General features: G+C 49.0%; 1 protein-coding gene across 2 annotated transcripts; it reads right to left on the reverse strand.

The window, feature by feature from the left end:
- Positions 1-6,414: 6,414 nt before the first annotated feature.
- PLEKHB1 (pleckstrin homology domain containing B1) lies at positions 6,415-19,913 on the reverse strand. 2 transcript variants are annotated; one of them, XM_082660571.1, is made up of 8 exons: positions 19,793-19,913; positions 18,502-18,577; positions 16,979-17,131; positions 16,264-16,366; positions 15,113-15,152; positions 12,366-12,470; positions 8,343-8,439; positions 6,415-7,740 (listed from the first exon to the last, which is right to left on the reverse strand). In XM_082660571.1, exons 2-8 carry the CDS (start codon positions 18,536-18,538, stop codon positions 7,604-7,606), a joined length of 672 nt encoding a protein of 223 aa, XP_082516697.1. In that variant the 5' UTR covers positions 18,539-18,577; positions 19,793-19,913; the 3' UTR covers positions 6,415-7,603. The 2 variants fall into 2 exon arrangements, with proteins under 2 accessions (XP_082516697.1, XP_082516698.1); XM_082660572.1 differs by lacking the exon at positions 12,366-12,470.
- Positions 19,914-20,315: the final 402 nt, after the last annotated feature.

The raw sequence follows: 20,315 nt of genomic DNA on the forward strand, positions 1-20,315 counted from the left end.
TTCCCAAGCCAATTAGATTTTCAAATTTACTCAGTTGAATTTTGTTTCTTAATACACATTTTACCATAAGCATTCAAGAGAAGCCAGGCTGTTCCTTCAACATTTTGCTTTAGAAATTTCTTCAGCCAGACAACAATTTCATCACTTACAAGTTCTACCTTTTACAAAAAACTAGGACACAAACACAGTTCATCCAAGCTCTTTGCCACTTCATAATAAGGATTGCCTTTTCTCCTGTTTCCAGTAACACATTCCTTATTTCCAACTGAGACCTCATTAGAATGGTCTTTCCCATCCATATTTCTACCAATATTCTGGTCACAACCACTTAAGTATCCTCTAAAAAGATTGAGGCCCTCTTTACAGCTCTCCTCTTCTCCTTCTGAGCCCTCATGAGAATTGCCCTTAACAGTCATTCATGACAATATAGGCTTTTTCTAGCATGTACCTCCAAATTCTTCCAACCTCTGCCCATACCCAATTCCAAAGCTGTTTCCATATTTCTAGGTATTTGTTATGACAGCAATCCCACATCTCGGTATTAATTTCTCTTAGTCTGTTTAGGCTGCTATAAAAAGATACCACAGACTGGGTAGCTTATAAACAGCAGAAATTTATTGATCACAGTTCTGGAGACTGGAAGTCTGACAAGATCAGGGTGCCAGCATAGTTTGTTGGATGAGGGCCCTCTTTTGGGTCACAGACTTCTTGTAGTATCTTCACATGGCAGAAGGGGCTAGAGATCTCTCTGGAGCGTCTTTTATCAAGGCACTAATACCATTCATAAGGGTTCTGCCCTCATGATTTAAGTACCTCCCAAAGCCCCATCTATTAATACCATCACCTTTAGGGGATTAGGATTTCTTTATTTTTTTAACTATTAAACAATTTTTATAGTTTACTCTTTTAATTGAAGTATAGTTGATTTTCAATGTTGTGTTAGTTTCTCATGGGATTTTATTTTTTAATTTATTTTTTAAATGATTATTTCTTTTATATATTTATTTATTTATTTTGTTGCACTGGGTCTTAGTTGAAGTAGGCGGGCTCCTTAGTTGCGGCATGTAGGCTCCTTAGTTGTGGCATGCAAACTCTTAGTTGTGGCATGCATGTGGGATCTAGTTCCCTGACCAGGGATTGAACCTGGGCCCCCTGCATTGGGAGCGTGGAGTCTTAACCACTGCGCTACCAGGGAAGTCGCTCGTGGGATTTTAATGTATGAAATTTGGGGAATACAAACATTCAGACCATAGAACTTTGCATTTATTTATATCTTAATTCTTTTCAGCAATGATTGGTTGATTGATTGGCCATGCCATATAGCATGTGGGATCTTAGTTCCCTAACTAGGGATTGAACCCACACCCCCTGCACTGGAAGCACAGAGTCTTAACCACTGGATCACCAGGGAAGTCCCCTCAGCAATGGTTTAGGTCTCAGCATACAAGTGTTTCACCTCCTTGGTTAGGTTTATTCCTAAATATTTTCTTCTTTATATTATTGTAAGTGGAATTTTTCCCCTTAATTTCCTTTTCATATTGGTTAGTGCTAGTGTATAAAATGCAACTGATTTTTGTGTTGACTTTTGTATCCTGAAACTTTGCTAAATTTGTTTATTAACATTTTTGTGTGTGTATGGAATATATAGGGTTTTCTACATTTAAGATCATGTCATCTGTGAATAGAGATGATTTTACTTCTTCCTTTCCAATTTGGATGGCTTTTATTTCTTTTTCTTGTCTAATTGCTCTGGCTAAAACTTCCAGTAGAAGTGACAAAACTGGGCATGCTGTCTCATTTCTGATCTTAGGGGAAAGCTTTTTAGTTCTTTCACTATTGAGTATAATATTTGCTCTTGGTCATCCAATTTGTTGGCATACAACTGTTCATAGTATTCTCTTATAATCCTTTTTATTTCTGTATAATTGGTAGTAATGTCTTCACTTTTATTTCCAATTTTAGTCATTTTAGTCTTCTCTTTTTTTTTTAGTCTTTTTTTTTTCCCCTTAGCTGAAGTTTGTCGATTTTATTGATCTTTTCAAAGAACTGACTTTTGGTTTCATTGAATTTCTCTATTTTCTTTTCTTTTCTCTATTTCACTTATCTCTGCTTTAATCTTTGTTATTTCCTTCCTTCTACCAGCTTTGTGTTTAGTTTGTTCTTCTAATTCCTTAAGGTGTCCAGGTAGGTTACTGAGATCTTTCTTCTTTTTAATGTATGCATTTATAGGTATAAATCTCTCTCACAGAACTGCTGTCAATTTCCTGATATACTGACTCTTTATCTTTATAAAATGCCCCTCTTTATTTTTTTTTTATAAATTTATTTTATTTATTTATTTTTGGCTGCATTGGGTCTTTGTTGCTGTGTGCAGGCTTTCTCAAGTTGCGAGTGGGGCCTACTCTTTGTTGTGGTGTGCGAGCTTCTCATTGCAGTGGCTTCTCTTGTTGCAGAGCACAGGCTCTAGGTGCGCACGCTTCAGCAGTTGTGGCTCACAGGCTCTAGAGCACAGGCTCAGTAGTTGTGATGCATGGGCTTAGTTGCTCTGTGGCATGTGGGATCTTCCCAGACCAGGGCTTGAACCCATGTCCCCTGCGTTGGCAGGCAGATTCTTAACCACTGCGCCACCAGGGAAGCCCATCCATTGTATATATGTGCCATATCTTCTTTATCCATTCTTGTATCAATGGACATTTAGGTTGCTTCCATGTCTTGGCTATTGTAAACAGCACTGCAATGAACATTGGGGTCCATGTATTCTTTGGGACCATGTTTTTCTCTGGGTATATGCCCAAGAGTGGGATTGCAGGATCATGTGGTAGCTCTAGTTTTAGTTTCTTAAGGAACGTTCATACTATGTTCCATAGTGGCTGCACCAATTTACATTCCCACCAACAGTGTAGGAGGGTTCCCTTCTTTCCACACCCTCTCCAGCATTTATTGTTTGTGGATCTTTTTTATTTTTTTAAGCCTCACAGCATGTGGGATCCTAGTTCAAACCCATGCCACCTGCATTAGAAGCACGGAGTCTTAACCACTGGACCACCAGGGAAGTACCTGTTTGTGGATTTTTTGATGATAGCCATTCTGACTGGTGTGAGGTAATATCTCATTGTAGTTTTTTTTTGGCTCCATTGGGTCTTTGTTACTCTAGTTGCAGTGAACGGGGGCTACTCTTTGTTGCAGCGCAGGCTTCTCATTGCAGTGGCTTCTCTTGTTGCGGAGCATGGGCTCTGGGCACGTGGGCTTCAGTAGTTGTAGCACGCAGGCCCAGTAGTTGTGGCTCGCGAGCTCTAGAGCACAGGCTCAGTAGTTGTGGCACATGGGCTTAGTTGCTCTGCGGCATGTGGGGTCTTCCTGGACCAGGGCTCGAACCTGTGTCCCCTGCATTGGCAGGCAGGCGGATTCTTAACCACTGTGCCAGGGAAGTCCCTGATGCTTACTCTATGTGGCATATCTTTTTCTTTCTTTTCTTTCGTTCCTTCCTTCCTTCCTTCCTTCCTCCCTCCCTCCCTCCCTCCCTTCCTTCCTTTCTTTTCTTTTCTTTTCTTTTCTTTTCTTTTTTCTTTTTTCTTTTCTTTCCTCTCTCTTTCTTTCTCTCTTTATTTTTTTCCCGGCCATGCCACACAACTTGCGGGATCTTAATTCCCCGACCAGGGATCAAACCCAGGCCCTGGCAGTGAAAGTGCTGAGTCCTAACCACTGGACTGCCAGGGAATTCCCTGGCATATCTTTTTCTGTTCTTCTACTTTCAACCTACTTGCACATTTTAAAGTGTATCTTTTGTATAAAGTTATATAGTTGGGTCTTGCTTGTTTGTTTATTCTGACAATCTCTGTCTCTTAATTTATGCTTTTTGTCTACTTACCATTAATGTAATAATTAGTATGTTTGGATATAGGTCTGCCATTTTGGTGTTTGTTTTCTTTGCTTCATCTGTTTTTAAATTCCTTTATTGGCTTATTTATTTATTTACTTTTTTAGAAATATTTACTTATTTGGCCGTGCTGGGTCTTAGTTGTGGCATGTGGGATCTTTTTACTTGCAGCATGCAGACTCTTAGTTGCGGCATGCGGACTCTAGTTGTGGCATGAGGACTCTTATTTGTGGCATGAGAACTCTTAATTGCAGCATGCCTGCGGGATCTAGTTCCCTGACCAGGGATTGAACCCAAGCCCCCTGCATTGGGAGCTTGGAGTCTTACACACTGGACTGCTAGGAAAGTCCCTCCTTTACTGGCTTTTTTAGCTTAACCTCTTTATATTTTCATTGGTTGCTCTAGGAATTCTAATGTGCATCTTTGACTTATCAGCATATACTTAATATTGTACACTTCACATAAGGAAAAGGAAACTTGTCATAGTTTAACTCTGTTTTCCTACTTCCCCCCACTCCCCTTGTCCTCTCAGCAATTTTTTTGATTCACTCATGATTTTGCGTATACTTAATGGATAATTAATTCTCACTGAATAGTATTCCATCTTGTGAATGGAATATATCAATGGATCCACCTAGTCTAGAGTTTGAGCTTTTGCTTTTATTACACTCTTGTACCTATTATTTTTGGGGTGAACATATGTACCCATTTTTGTTGAGGGTACCTAGGAGTAGAATTGATGGGTTAAGAGGTATGCATATGTGTGAGTTAACTGATCAGTTTCCAAAGCAGTTGTACCAGTTTACCCTTAAACAAGATTTCTAATTGTTTCACATCAGTACTTAATGTTATCTACTTTATCTTTAGCCATTTAGTTGGGTGTGTAGTGATATCACATTTTAATTAAAAACTTTTAAAAACCACTGTGCTGACCAGACAAAACAATATGTGGGCCAGATGTGGTCCATAGGCCACCTCCAGATTAAACTGTGTTGTCTGTGAGAATTAATGTTTGTCTTAATATGTGTGTGAATAATTTAATAATTGTCTAGTGAACAGCTGGAAGATAAAAAATTCATGCTGCAACCATCAGTGGAGAGATTTTGAAGCAAACTGCACCTGGAGCATCGATTTGCATCTTTCTTGCCCTTTTTGGTGGGGTGAGTGGAAATAACCATGGTATCATCAGGACCATGATAAATGTAGCCCTAAGACCATAGATGCCCAGAGAAAAGAGCCCTTAACCCAGCTGTGGGAGGTTCTCTATAAACTGGTCCATCCACTACCACTCCTCACCATGCAACTTGCTGTGACATGAGACTGTTTCCTGAACTTCACAGTGCTCTCAAGACCAAAATGTTTTTAGGCCTCTGTTCATGCCATTTCTTCCATCTGTTCTTTCTCCTTTCTCTGTTTGACAAACTCCTACTCATCCTTCAAGGCTCACCCTAAATTTTCACTTCCTGTCCCAAAGCTTTCCTCAGCCCCCTTGGCACAGTTGGATACCTCTTCCTCAGAGCTCCCACTGCACCATGTTCCTATCGAACTTCACTGAATCATTGCTTTTTGTTTATGTATCCCTCTAAGTTGGTGTCTGGGAATGTGGCTGAGGTGGATACCTGATATTTTTGCCACCCAGCTCTCACCTAGTCATCCTACTTCTGGGAACAGTGCCCTTAATTTCTTTTGGGACACTACCCCAACCCTGCTCTAAGCTCTGTTATTTTAGACCATCTTTTCCAGATCACAGTAGATTCAGAGATGGCCACAAGACCCAATTCAGGCTAATGTGCAACAGTTTGAATAAAAGTTCATGCCAGGACTTTTATTCATACTGTTGGAGGAAGAGAGGCTCTCTTGGCTAGACTTGAACCAAGGAGGGCATTAGTCTAGAGCTGCTGAATATCACTGCAACCTCTGAGCCAGCCCAGTGGCTGTAAAGATGGAAACAAAGCAAAGTCTAAGTGATAATATTTGAGTCCCTGGACCAAGCAGTTTCTGGACTTCTCAGGTATGTGGCCCAATATTTTCCCTTCTTGGGATTAAATCAGTTTGAGCATGGGGGTTCCTGTTACTTGCAGCCTCAAAAGGCCTGAAGTAAGATGGTTGTTTCCTTCCCTGGCCACCTTTGTCTCTATGAGTCTAACTCATTGATTCAACTCTAGAAGGATGGGAACCTACTGGAAAAGACCTCACCCAACACCACAGGGCTCTCAGAAAGCAGGCAGGGCATAACCTGGATCATCCATCAGCTCAGATGACAGAGATTCTGATGCAGCCTCTCCTCTCAAGCCCTCAGGAACAGCCAACTTCAACCTGCCAGCTTATGGGTGGGGAAAGCAAGATACAGAAATGTTAAGTGACTTGCCCTAAATTGCTCAGCTAACATTGCTGCCACCAATTCTACCTGACCTCAGAATCCACACTTTTCTCACTATACCAGAGAAGGTGCTAGTAGGTGCTGAGTCATAGAGGTGTTCCAGGGAAACAGGGCCCCCCTGGGGGAACAAACAAAGCCAGAGTCAGGGCTAGAGCCAACCACACCTTTATTAGTCTCTGCAATAGGGCAACTGGAGCCCCTATCTACAAGGGAACCTTAGCAGGCTACTCTGGCTACTGGGCAGGGATGTTAGCATTTCTACTAGTGATTGGGACAGGATGGGGGAGGAGACTAGAAGGGGACCAAATGGGGAGACTGCGGGGCCACCTGCAGGGAGGCACATGTGGGGCCTTCAGGACTGAGACAAAGGTGGACCAGGTCCCAGAGGTGAGCACTGCCATCTCCCCAAGAGTGAAGGAAGAGACAAAGCCTGAGATGCTGATAGCTACAGCTATGGATAGGGGGCCAAGCTTTTGGGGAACAGAAATGCATTTCTTGATGGAGGCACCAACCTAGGGCGAGTCACAAAGAGAGCTCACCTGCCCCCCAGGAAGAGGACCCCAGGTTCAGCTCAATTGCTGCCCCAGGCACCTTGACATGGAAAACAGGTGCTTTCTGAACACTGAAGGAACAAAGGATCCAGAAATCTGGTAGCTGGGAAGGATGAGGCTAAACTCAGGGAGTGTTTTGGGTTTGGGAATTAAAACAGGCAATATATTCATTATGGTGCAATCATGAAACTTCCCTCCAAAAAGCTCACACCTCCCCCTTAGCCAGCAACCTCCTTAGCCTGAAGGGCCATCATGATCTGACCCCTGCCCACACCCCAGCCCAAATGAACTCCCATTCAATTCTTTGGATGTGCCGTTATGTTCACGGCTCTGCACTCTTGCCAACAACTTTACTCCTAGCCTACCTTCCTCACTTTTTGCCATCATACTGTCAAAAGACTGATAACTCCACCTTGTAAAGTGTTTGTTTACTCCAGTCTGCCGCACCAAGCTTGGAGCTGCCAGGGGAAAGAACCTGATTCCTGTGTCTCCAGTGCCTGGGCAACTTGAAGACCCATGAGTTGCATTTTCTGTGTCCTGGCGTGTTTGGGGGAAACATATGTGTCTATAACGGATTTCTGGGGTGTCTAGCAGTAGATAAAAGAAATTTGAGCTATGTTTGTGCCTGGGATGATAGCTTCTGATGTGCAGGGTGAGGGTGGGGAGTGGGAGGAACGATCCGAGCCCAGAAGGGGCTAATGGAAACTAAGGGGCCAAGTGGGACAGGGTTTGGATGGTGGAGGGTGGGACCAAGCAGGAAAGGGGTCTTTCTGGTCTACGCGCAGGGTCCAGGGCTCAGAACCAGCAGGGCGACCACATGAGCGAGCCGAGTGCTGCACCTGTGGCGGCTCCCGCAAGCATGCTCATGGCCAGGGGGGCGCCCGCGCTGTAGCAAGGATCCTCCCGGACCACTACGTGCGTCACGCCGGGGCCTGCGGAGAGAGAGCCCGTGAGGACCAGGGACTTAAGAGGAGGGAGCAAAGAGATCATCCGCCTCCTTCTGCTAGACTCCAGCCCAAACCAAGATAAGGCGCTGAGCCCACTCTCCTGCTCCCCAGTCGGAGAAACTGAGGGCTTGATGCGGGAAGGACGCGCGCTCTGTTCCCACGGCTTCTATGCCCTGGATCTGCTACGGACGTTCTGGGACCGTGGGGCTAGGATGGACTGGCGAGGAAACCCCGGGGTCTCTAAGAAACTCCAGACTGCACCTGATGATGGATGGGCCTTCCTAACCGCCAGACCCTGGAGTGAGAGGAGGTAGCCTTTCCCGAATTAGCCACCAGGGGTCGCTACCAGCTCAAGAATGGGTATTGCTGAGCAGCCAGCGAATAGGGACCGGCCTAGAGAAGAGGTCAGCTCTGGAGTGGGGAGGGGCTCTGGTTCAAGAACCGTTCTGAGTCATGGGATGGGGAGGGGGCCTTGCGGAGGGTCCCACCTGGGAAAATCCATGGTCACTAAAAGGGTGGGGCCTGGCCCCTACTGATAGACCAGGGGCGGGAATTGAGGCAGGGGGAGGGGTGGGCCGGAGACTTACCATAGGTCGGTCCATAGTAGCTGCGGACATATGTGGCGTCGTGACCGTTGGGGGGCACCACCCCATAGTAGTTCTGGTATGGGCTGTAGATGCGCACCTGGGGAGCCCTGCCTGGTCAGCTGCCGGAGAGCTGGGCCCGGCTTTTGTCCCCTCCCCCCCACACCTGGTTCAGGCCCTTCTGGGCCCACAGAGCCACCACACCAAGTTTACAAATGGGTCCCCAGATACCAGCAAGCTCCTGAAGAAAGACCCTACCTCCCCACAAGGCCCTTGTCCTCTAATACTTCAGCCCCTCCATCCAGCTCCCAGCGATGCCATTTTCCTGCCCTGGCTTCCTACCTAGCACTCCCCTGATCAAAAATTCTCCATGGCTCCCTACTTCCTTTGATAGATAGTCTAATATTTGGTAGCAGCTCTCCAGTGATGACACTTGGAGAAACCCAATGGACTTCTCTACTCTCCTGGTTATGGAGAGGGGGGCCTGGGCTTTGGCCAGGAAATAAAAGGGGGTTGTGGAGGAAAGAAGGGAAAGGAAAGGTAGAGGTGGGAAGTAACTAAAGTATTATTAAGCATCCACCATGTTCCAGGTCCTAAGGGAGATGCTGACATGTGTTATTTCCTCTCATCCTTACAGCAGGCATTATTCACTCTACCACACAGCTGGGGATGGAGGCTCAGAGAAGAATGGTCAGTGTTCTCTCTGGGAGGGAGGAATAGACTGTCTGCCCTCTCCCCTCCCCCATTAGATTTTTACCAACCCCTCAAAGCCTAATTCAAAAGTCACCCACTCCAGGAAGCCCTTCTGGCCTCAGAAAGAATCCTTTCTTCCTGAGTTCTCTGTGGACTATGCTTGTGCCTCTTGTTCCTAGCCTTCCTCCTGGCCTTTCCTGCCTGCACCCTGAATGTGAGCTACCTATTGGCAAGGGCTTTGATTCATTTGTGTTGCCAGCAGGGCCTAGGGAATAGCAAGGACTAATAAATATATGCTGAATTAAATGGAAGCTCTTAATCCAAGACCCTCATTTTATCCATGGGGAACAGACTTGGAACAGACTTCTTAGCCCCCTTGCACCTTATATCTCTAACTGAGCTTAACACCTAAATGGTCCAGGTGGTCCCTTAAAAGTCCAGGTGTCCAAACTTAAACCATCTCAAAGTAATTTCATCATCCTTCGATCCCCCCAAACCTGCTCTTCTGTGAATGCTTTCCTCTAAACACCACCACCATGTACTCAAACCAAGACATCAGGTTGGCACCGCTGTCTTCACACACATCTTCCACATCATATTAGCCACCAGATCTCATGATTTTATCTTCTGAATATGCTCTTCTGTCCATCCTCTTGCCCAGTGCCAAGAGAATAAGCCATTGGTTTATTGGAAATTGTGGGCGACCTTGAAAACACTTTTCAGAGGAGTGGTTGGAGGAAGAAGCCAGACTATGGAGGACTGAAGAATGGTTGAGAGAGGAGGGATGGAATCAGCATGTCATGACATCTCTTTTAAGAAGTCTGGCTGTAAAGGGGAGTCCTCCAACCACACCTGTGATTTCAGGTATCCATGCCATTTCCCTTTGAAAGGGATTCCTTTCTCATCTTTTTAAATTCAACTACCTAACCTGTCTTTTAGACTCAACTCACATATCACTCTCCCTGAACCTCAGGTTCTGTTAGGGTCCCATCTGGGCACCCACGGCCCTTAGACTTCCATCATCACAGCACCAACCACTCTATGGTGTCATTGTTGTATCCCTGTGAGGTGTCTCCTCCATCAGACTTGAAGAAAACACCTCCTGCCCCCAACAAGGGCAGGGACTGGGTCTAATCAGGCCTGACTGGAACATGGTAGGTGCCTAATGTATTGAATTTATCTCAAGTGAGTCAAATACAGGGTCAGACTGGAACTAAGGTCACCCAACTCTAAGTCCAGTTTCAAGTTAGGTACAATGACCAGACCCAGAGCAATGCAAGAGGCTCAGACAAACAATGCTCAGTCTCAAGTGACTTCCCTTACTGTGCTCCTTCCCCAAGGGTGATCCAATAGGGCTTTCTGGTAGGGGTGACCAAGATCTGAGCTCTAAGCCTGGAGGGGCTAGAGAGATCTAAGCACTCAGAGCCCCAGTTTTACTGGTAGGGAAGTTGAGGTCCAGAGCCTACATCTGCCCTGCACTGTAAGCCGGTGGGCTTGTCCAGGCCCTGGAGAAAGTAGAGAGCACCATCTCATGTCTCTGTGGGGCACCTGTTTCTACCCTCCAGGCCTAAGAAGCCCAGAGGCAAGCTCATGTGGGTCACCTGGCAACGGGGCAGGGGATTCCCCAGAGACCTCACAGAATCTAAGGGTTTGATCCAGATCCTCTCCCTCTCCAGGCCCAGCCCCTTTTGTAGGTGGGGACAGGGTCAATCAGGAGGTCACATGCAAATGGACCCCTCACCTCAGAAAAGCTCAAGTTTATAGCTTTTAAATTCAATTTTTAGGCATCCCCACTTTAAACAAACTTTTATCCTAGTTTGGGTATGGGGGATGCCTCAATGCTGGGCTGGGAATCCCAGCCCTGCCACTGATGAATTAAGTGACCCCGGTCATGTTATGTAACCTCTCAGAGCTTTAGTTTTCTCATCTGTAAATGAGGACAGTCTTTCCTACACTGCCCACTCCCAGGGCACAGTGAGAATCCAGCAGAACCATGTCTATGCATCTAGGTGGTCCTAGCACTTCTGGGCTCAGTGGTTCTGCACATCAGAATCGTCAGGAGAAATTTTTTAAACCATAGATTTCCAAGGCCCCACCCAGAACTACAAAATTAGAGCATCCAGAAGTAGGATCTGAACATCTGAATTGTTCTTAAGTCCATAAGCGATTCTAATGCACAGCCACATTGAGCACCACTGTGCTAGCTGACCACAGGTACTCTAACCCAAGCCCCCTACTGTGCCCACCCCAGGTCAGGCTGAGTGCTGGAGACAGAGAGGGGATTCATCCCCAAATCCTGCTTTCCAGAAACACTGGGGAGAGGGGTGTGTGGCAGGGAGACAGACACGGACTAAATTATAATGCGCAGTAGTGAGGCCATAACAAGCGGTTTTTTTACTCCTTCCTTCCTCTCTTTATTCATTCACTCATTTGCCCATTCAGTGACTACTGCTTGAGGCCTACTTGTACCCCACCCTCATGCACCAGGAATAGGAGGGTCAAAATAGACTGTCCCCGGGCTTGCCTGGTGGCACAGTGGTTGAGAGTCCGCCTGCCAATGCAGGGGACACGGGTTCGTGCCCCAGTCCGGGAAGATCCCACATGCCGGGGAGCGGCTGGGCCCGTGAGCCATGGCCGCTAAGCCTGCGCGTCCGGAGCCTGTGCTCCGCAATGGGAGACGCCACAACAGTGAGAGGCCCGCGTACCGCAAAAAAAAAAAAAAAAAAAAAGACTGTTCCCATCACTGAGCACTCATTGTGCACCAGCTGTATACCCAGCACTGTGCCAGGTTCCACAGGGGCAGAGCTGACCTAACCTGATCCTTGCCTTGAAGGAAGTTCCAGGTCTCCTGGGAGAATAGAGACAAAAATATAGGAACTAGAAATCAGGCAGAATGAAGACAGGACTAAGCACTAACGCAGTGGGTTGTGGGAGGGAGCAACAATGTGTGGAGGTCTGGGAAGTCCTCCCTGAGGAGGTGGCAGCCTTTGAGGTGCATCTTAGAGGATAAGCATCATTTTGTCAGGAAATTAAGGGTCTTTGCAGCAGATAGAGCAGCACATGCAAAGGCTGGAGAGACAGAAAAGGTTGGGCATAGCTGGGAGCAGGGGGTTGAGCAGAGCAGTTGGAGCGCAGGGGATGAGGGGGATGAGGTGGGCAAGTCTGGCCCAGGCCAGATTCCGAAGGCCTTGAAAGCAGAGCTGTGGTTGGTGTCCTATGAATGATGGGGAGCCATGGAATGTTTGTGAGCAGGGAAGGGATGTGACTGGGCCCACTGCTGGAGGCACATCCTGGTGCCAGAATGGAGGCCGGGAGGGCTGAGCCAGCACTTACCCAGATCCGCCTCTCAACATTACAGGGGCTCCACGAGCAGGTCACACACCTGACCTTGGGGCAAACCCGGCGGCTCCTGGGAGGGACGGTGGCTCCAGCTGGGGCCTGCTTAAGCCACAGAAACCCAAGAAGGGGAGGGAGGCGGGTGTCAGAGGCCCTCTACATCTGGAGAGACTCAGAGCTCTTCACAGGCCCTAGCAGAGCCCTCTGCCAGCTGGGCAAGGGAAGGGGGTATCCTCTTCTTCCCCAGCCCATGGTAATGGTGGGAAGCTCAGAAGGGGTGGTGATTTTGCTGAAGTTACACAGAGAAGACGGATCAGTAGTGTCTCTCCAGAATAGCCCACCTTCGCCTGTTTCAGGCTGCTGAGGCCCCCAGTCTCCAGGGAGGACAGTACAGCTCTGATCTGCCTGCCCACCCACCTGCACCCAGCACTGGCCCCACAGCCTTGCCCCTGACTGTGCCCCCGGCCCTGTGTCAGGGGCTCCTCCTGGAGCCTCCACCCAGAGTGGGGTATAAACCTGCAGGATGTGGAGGGACAAAGCACAGGTCACTACAGGACAGACAGACACAGGCATGAACACTAAGAGATGGGCAGACACTAGTACAAAGACACAGAGGTACAAACACACCCAGTTCGAGCAAGCCTAGGGACCAGAGGGATGCGCGCGTGTGTGTGCACGTGTGTGCGTGTGTGCATATGTGTGTGTAGAGCGGGGGGAGGTGGAGTGGAGGGTCAGAGTAGAGAGATTTAGGAAGCAGAGCAGCAGGAAGGTGGATAGGCAGAGAAGACACAAGGCAGCTTCATAGAGTCACAGAGTACAGAACGGTCAGCCCTCACCTCCTTCCTCCTGCCCCTCTTGGGTGGGACTGGTCTGCCCTGCGTAAGTGGGTTTGGAGCTCAGAGCCAGGTCCCTCCACCCTGATGACCACTGCCCCAGCCTCCACCCAGAAGCCTGAGTCTGCTCCAAAGCCTGACCACAGCCCCCCTGCTTAATGCCCTTTATTGCTCCCCACAACCCTCAGGATAAAGTTCAGTTCCTTCCCCTGGACTTCAAGGCCGTTTGTGACATGGCTCCTCAGAGGTCATGTCTCCTATTTCTTTCCCTCCACACCTTACCCTCCAGCCAGTCCAGACTCCTGGCCTTTAGACACACATGTGTGCATATACACACTTGCACGTACCACTTCCCCACCTCTGCTCGTGTAGCTCCTACTGCAGTTAGTGCCCTTCCCTCAGAGTCTCACTGACCTAGGTTCCAGTGCAGGCTCTTCCACTGACTTAAGACGATGAGACTTTGGACGAGTCAATTCCCCTCTGAACCTCAGCTCCCCAGCTATAAAATGGGACTAAAAATACCAACCCCTACCCCTTCTTATTGAAGAATAATGATACAACCAATGCCGGGTGGTCAAGCACAACGCCTGGCCCTCAGCAGGTGAACGCCTGAGGGAGTTCCTAAATGCATCCCAGTCTTCCCTGCTACTTCCCAGCGGACTTTTTTTTTCTAGATGAGAAGGAGCTCCACCGTGCCACAGGTAGAAGGAGCAAGCACAGAATCTGGGGTCAGGCAGATGGGGGTTGAGGCCAAGCTTGGCCACCCGAGCTCCTCAAAACCACGCCTTTGGGCAGCTCCTCAAAACCATACCTCCATCAATCACTAAGTTCTGTTGATTCTACCTCTTAAGTGTGTCTTATCCTCATCAGCTTGTCTCTGCCAGCAAGGCCTTAGTCCAGACCCACAGGCAGTCACCTGCACACTGTCCCAGCCTTCTAACAGGTCTCTGGGCATCCACTCTTACCCTCTACAATCCATTCCCTACCTACCAGCCAGACTATCTTTTTAAAACTACAAGTCTGGTCTGATCTGCTCATGCCGTTCCTCTGCTTAAAAACTTTCAGTGACTTCCCAGTATTCTTAGCGGAAACCACTATCCTTAACAGAGCTTTTAATGCCTGGCTTTGCTAACCCTCCTTCCCCCACGGCTCTCTCTCTCCCTGAGATCCAGCCACCCCAGCCTTCCTTCTGTTCTTCAACTTGCCAGCATCATAACCCCTCTCAGGGCCTTTGCACCTGCAGTTCCCTCTGCCTGGAAAGCTCTTCCCTTCACCCCACCCCAGCCCTTTCACCCAGTTGATTTCTGTTATCCTTCAGGTCTCATCTTAAGCCTTGTCTGGACTCCCACCTGGATCAGGCCATCAAGGTGGATGCACATTGAATGCACTGCAATGGAATCACTAACTCTGTAATTTGTGACTTCACGTCTAGCTCCCCATTAGGCTGAGTCCAGGAAGGCAGGGCCCACATCTCCTTAGCTACCCTCTGATCCCTGGTCCTTGGCACAGTGCCTGGCACATAGTAGGAACTCAGTAAATATTTGTTGTGTGGATGAATAAAACTCAATCTTATCATCTGCAGAGAGAGAACAATAATCCCAACCTCACAGGACGGTTGAGGGGAGTAGCTGGTACTGTAACTATATCACACCTGACACATAATACTTGCTGGACAAAAGATAGTTCCTTTCCCCCTGCTCACATGCCACCCCCTTCAACAAGCCTTCTTGGAGGCCTCTCTCTCCCTCTTCCAAGCACCAGTTGGATGTCTTCTGTCCTTTTCCACTCGGGACTCAGTCACTCAGATATATGGAAATTGAGAACTGCTGGCTGGCAGAGACCGAATCTGAGTCACCCATGATTCCATGGCAGGTAGGGGTGGGGAGGAGACAGGGAGGGAAGGGGGCTCACCGGGGTGGAGTTCGCCTCCAGCAGTGCCGTCTTCCATGCTCTGCAATGCAAACCCACCAGACCATGAGGAGGGAGTTCAGGAGAAAGGAGATTGGGCCCCACATTTTAGACTTTCCTCCCCAACCCAGCCTCTAGCCCTAGTCTCTTGTGAAGGGGGAGATCCTCTTGACTCCCTCGGGTAGACAAAGGTGACCCCCTCTGCTGCTCCAGTCACATAGACAAGCCCTCAGTTGAGCTGCAGCCTCCTAATGCATTCTTAGTCCATCGTCTCTTTCCCTCTAGAAATTCCGGTTCCCCCATCTGGACAAAAGACAGCTGGGCTTGGGTGGTCCCTTAGGAGTTCAGATTCTGACATGCCTAGGCTGCTGGTTCTCTGGCTGCAACCCACCTCCACATCCCAAACCTACAAACTCAGTTCCCCAATGCTCTGACCCCAGAGCCCCGGGAACACCCAGTGGACACCGGACAATTGAGCCTTTGTTGGTTGCCATGGCACCTGGCTGGGGTGGACAAGGCGGCTCTGTGCTTTGTCTACCCCGAGCTCAGCCTCCCCGACTCCCACACATCCCATCTCTTTCACTCTCCTGTAGCACAAAGGCCAACTGACCCTCCGCCAGAGAGTGGGAAGGGCAAGAATGTGAGTGAGGAAGACACGCCCCGTCTCTCAGTGTGGATCTGCATCTCACATGGGGGGCCCCCCCGCGGGCTGCCTCTGTTAGGCAGGGTAGGGTCTATCCCTCAGATCAGAGTACCCCCTGCCCCAGGCCATCTTCTAGGAAGGGAGTGAGAAGGAGGGCCTCTGAGGATGCCATGGGGCTGTCTGTTCCTTTGTATCACCCCCAAGCGAGGGCTCACCTCAGAGGCTGCTAGATGCCCAACTCTGAGTGACCAGGGACCACACACCTGAGGTAGGTATGCACACCCCTCCCCCAACAGTCCTGAATTCATCCCTAACCATATCAGTTTCCTGGATACCATACCGATCACCATGAGCCATTCAAATCCACTCTGCCCAGACTCCACTGAGACTACCATGCTCACTGGTCTTTGTCCCCTTTTCCTACCTTTAGGGAACTAGAGGCCCAATGAGGAGGAGGCGTCTGGTCATATTCCTCAAGATCCCACCCCATCTTCTCCTGGGAACCACTCACATGGCATCATCCTGGGTCTCTGCACACAGGTACAGGCGGCCACCCTCTCGTAGGTTCACGATCAGCAGGCCATCTCGGCTTCTGCCCTCTGGGGGCTGCACATCTAAAGGCAGACACACATATATGGGGTTTCCACAGGGCACAGGCCCCAGGTTTCCCCAGTAAACCAGAAACAAGCATAGGAATTGACTTCTCTGAGTCCTTTTTATTGGCCACTGCCAACATCATCTGATCCCACACACTTTCCTTGGGATTCTGCTCAACTCTTTAGACCCTTCCACCTTTCCACATTGCCTGCTTCTCTAGTTAGGTATATCTATCTCCCAGTTTCCCTGTATAATTATGGCCTGAGCCTTGATCAAGGAGATTTGCTGTGTGACTTTGGGCCAGTCACTTAATTTCTCTGAGCCTCCTTATTTCATTTCATCTTTTTCCATTCCTAGCACGGGAGAGGGTAAGAACTGTGTCTGACTCACCTCTGTGAACCCGGCATAGGGCCCAGGTCCAGCACAGAGTAGGAACTCAATAAGGAACTGATTTCTTAATTCACACCCACATGAATTGGAGGTGATAGAGGCCCAGAAGCAATGTCTATGGAAGGCCTCTGAAAGCCGCAAAGAGCCTTCCACCTGAGAAGAGCAGGTGTTCTCAGGCAGACACAGTGTGGGGGCCGTGGCCATAGTCACAGTGCCAGAGAGAAAGGGGCTCTGCTTACCGTGGCACTCTTGGCCTATCTTTATGTCTCGGACGTTGAAGCGGATGAGCACGCGGTCCTCCTCATCCTGCGCAGTCTCATCTTGGTAGTAGCCCAGGGTTCCATCCAGCCACAGGGCAAACCAATTCCGCTTCCAGCGGCGGAGGATGGAGCCTGTGCGATATTCCAGACCCACCAGGCAGGCTGATCACAGAGCCTGCTGGGGGGCAGGAGCCCTGGGTGGGTTCCCAGAGTCCCCTTACCCCCGGCCCCCAGTGTTATAACCACCCCGTCCTTGCCCGTCTACTCCCTGAAATGATGGCAGGGCCTCTGTCTTGCTCACCCATTGCCTCCCACTGGGCCTAACACATAGTCAGGGCTCCATAAATGTGCTGAATGGTAAATGAATGATCAGATTCTTTCCTTGGGGGAAGCTGGAAATCTTTTTTTTCTTTTTTTAAGTGTCACAAGACATGGAGCACCTCCACAAATTTAAGTTCATGTCCAATTGAACATTTGTTTTTATATGTACAGTTTGTCAGAGAAAAAGCGTTAAGTTGTTTTTGTATGAATGCAGAATATGATTTATGCAAGAATTAACAAAACAACTAGTCATCAAGTGCTTGCCTTAAGGAAACCCTTAGTTTCCATTGCATCCATTCTGCTGAGGGGTGTACAATTATTGCTTATAATTGTGAGCATACTTGAAAAAAAAGGCCAAGCCCCAGGTGACAGTCATTTGTGTAGTGTCTGCCTCTTCCACCAAATGGGGAGCAGAGGGATTGGCCATAGCTCACCTCACCTGTCCCGGCACCCAGCAGGACCTGGACTCAGTGTTTGCTGAACTGAATGAAGTGAGTACGGGTCATAGGGTGTGGGGAGCTCCTAGCCCGGGACAGCTCTGATTCAGATCATGACTCTGGTCAGAGGTGGGTCTGAGCCCTAGCTTTAGACATTCTGTGACTGGAAAACTTTACAGAAAAGGGTAAAGACATAAGAGATCTTCCTAGAGCTTTACAAATTCCAAAGCACAGAGGCATTTTTCATTTTGTTCTGCACCTTGTTCTGTGGCCAGCCCTGGGTATGCGTGCTGTGGACACACAGAGAATTAAACCCAGTCCCTGCAGTTGAGGTGCTCACAGTCTGGAGCCAGTATGAGGTGGGGGAGTGGTGAGGCCCACAGGTAAAGACGGTTATATATTTATCAGGGCTATAACAGGGGCATGTATGAGGCACTGGGAACACACGAACCCAGCTTGGTGCTACAGCAGGGGCTGGGGTAGTGAGGAGAGAAAAGGCAGAGAAGGCTCCTCACAGAAGGGGACATCTGAGCTGGGTTTTGAAGAATAAGTAGTTTACCAAGCAGTCAGGAATGTGAAGGACATTCCGGGCAGAGACAAGAGTATGGACAAAGGAGGGGAGGATAAAAAGGGCATGATTTCTTGGGAGAAGGGTTCACTGTGCAGGTCCAACAGGCCACTTTCCTCATCCCTGCCCCTGGACAAGGTGCAGGACAGATGAGGGCTTGGCCCAGGGTCACTCACTCTGTCTCCACAGCCAGCCGCCCCTCACCAGGGCCATTTCCTCAAAAGGACTTTCCAGGGCAGAGTCAGGCGAAACCTGTCAGAGGAGCCAAAGGACACACGGGCCTCATCAGCTGCTCCACAGCAGCTCCTCAGAGAAAAGCCCCCACCCCTGTCGTCCCTGGGGGAGCCACCGAGGAAACGTTTAAAGGAGTGTGAGTAAACAAAGAGGGCAAGCCTGTCTGTCTCCTTCCCATTCTCTGCTCCAGGCACATAATCGGAGCCCTGTGCTTGTAGGGTCAGCAGGGCAGCCACCCACTGCGCTGGGGTGGGGCTGGGGGTCAGAAGCCTGGATTCCAATCTCAGCCCCATAACCTTGACCAAGTCCCTTCTCCCTGGCCTCCACTTCCAGATCTGTAAAAGCATGTCCATCGGGCAGGTAGAGACTGAAGTGACGAACTCTTAAAATGTTAGAAACCCTGGAATTTTGAAACGCTGGCAGCAGAGAATATTAGAATCATGGCAATGAATGAGGGACTTTCATGATAAGAGAAGCCTCCCTCACATTTGAACCCCACCAGAGCCATTTACAAAGTGCATAAAATAATAGTTCAACAGCAACTATGATTGATCGAGCACTATGTGCCAGGTATACTTCTCAAGTGCTTTCATCTAGTATCTCGTTGAAGCCCTACAATAATCCTTGTTATTCTCAGGAAACTGGGGCCTGGAGAGGTCCAGGCACTTGCGCAGATTTGCTTGGTTATTAAGCAGTGGAGCCAGGATTCACACCCAGCAGTCCTGGCTTCTAACCATTATTCTGGTAGGAGCTTTTAAAACTCCCGATACACAGGTCATACCCACTAATAATTAAATCAGAATATCTGGGGGCAGGAGGTAAGCACTGATAGTCTTCCAAGATACCCAGGTGATTCAGTGTACAGCAAAGTTTGGGCCCCACTGCAACTCTATTGAGTACTTTACTAGATGGGTAGGATCTTTCCTCCTATTTTACAGATGGACAAACTAAGCTATAGCATGTGACTTGTCCATGTGTGTGACGGAGCTTGGATTGGAATCCAGGTGCCCTCTGTTCTTGAGCGCGGCTTACTTTTGAGCTGGTGCCTTCGCCCCTCCCCCCACTAGCTCACACCTGTTGCTGCGCAGCAAGGGCTGGCTGGAACACCTGGGTTGGAAGGCCCGGGCTTGTCCCTGCTTCTCTTGCTGCTCCCTCCCATCTTCAGGCTCAGACACAGGTCAGATAAGACGGCCAGGTGCAAACTCCCTCTCCAACCCCCCTTGATGCACCCACCTGTCTACACCTGTTGCGACGCTGCTGCCAAAACGGCCGCTACTTGGTGCTGCGGCCTCCCAACCCGCTGCGCCTGCGCTTTGTGCGCCCCAGAGCGCCCGGGGCTGTTCACTCCCCAGGCTGCGCCCGGGGTCTAGCTGCCTCGGGACCCCGCCCTCCGGTCCCGCCCCGCCACCGGGGAGGGGGCGGGGCGTGTAGAGATGTGCGACAGGAGGCCTTCTGGGACTTGTAGTCTGCAGGCCTAGATATGGGTAATCAATATACAGCCTCTCGTGGGTGGTAGCCCTGTGCCCAACTGGAGCACAGGTGAGAGGCCGCACCTGCGATTTTATTTTGCTATTAGTCATTATTTTGTTCATTCATTTATCATGAAATACTTTTTTCCCAAGAATCTTGACCTCTAATTTTCTAGAAAAATGTAAATTACGAGGAGAAACCAGGCTCCTAGCTTTGCCATGTTTTCTTGATACTTAGTTTGTGCCTGGCACCGGGCGTTAGTGGAGGGCATAAAAAAGCATCCGAC

Source organism: Grampus griseus, assembly GCF_964374135.1.
Source record: "Grampus griseus genome assembly, chromosome: 8".
NCBI classification, from domain to species: Eukaryota; Metazoa; Chordata; class Mammalia; order Artiodactyla; family Delphinidae; genus Grampus; species Grampus griseus.

What these genes read in the sequence shown, in the direction of transcription:
- PLEKHB1 (XM_082660571.1), bottom strand. Translation starts at nt 18,538, where the DNA reads ATGGCCCTGGTGAGGGGCGGCTGGCTGTGGAGACAGA. An exon ending in GATAGGCCAAGAGTGCCACG is followed by an intron (nt 16,367 to 16,978) that starts GTAAGCAGAGCC and finishes GTCTGCCTTTAG; the next exon opens with ATGTGCAGCCCCCAGAGGGC. An exon ending in GAGACCCAGGATGATGCCAT is followed by an intron (nt 15,153 to 16,263) that starts GTGAGTGGTTCC and finishes TTTGCATTGCAG; the next exon opens with AGCATGGAAGACGGCACTGC.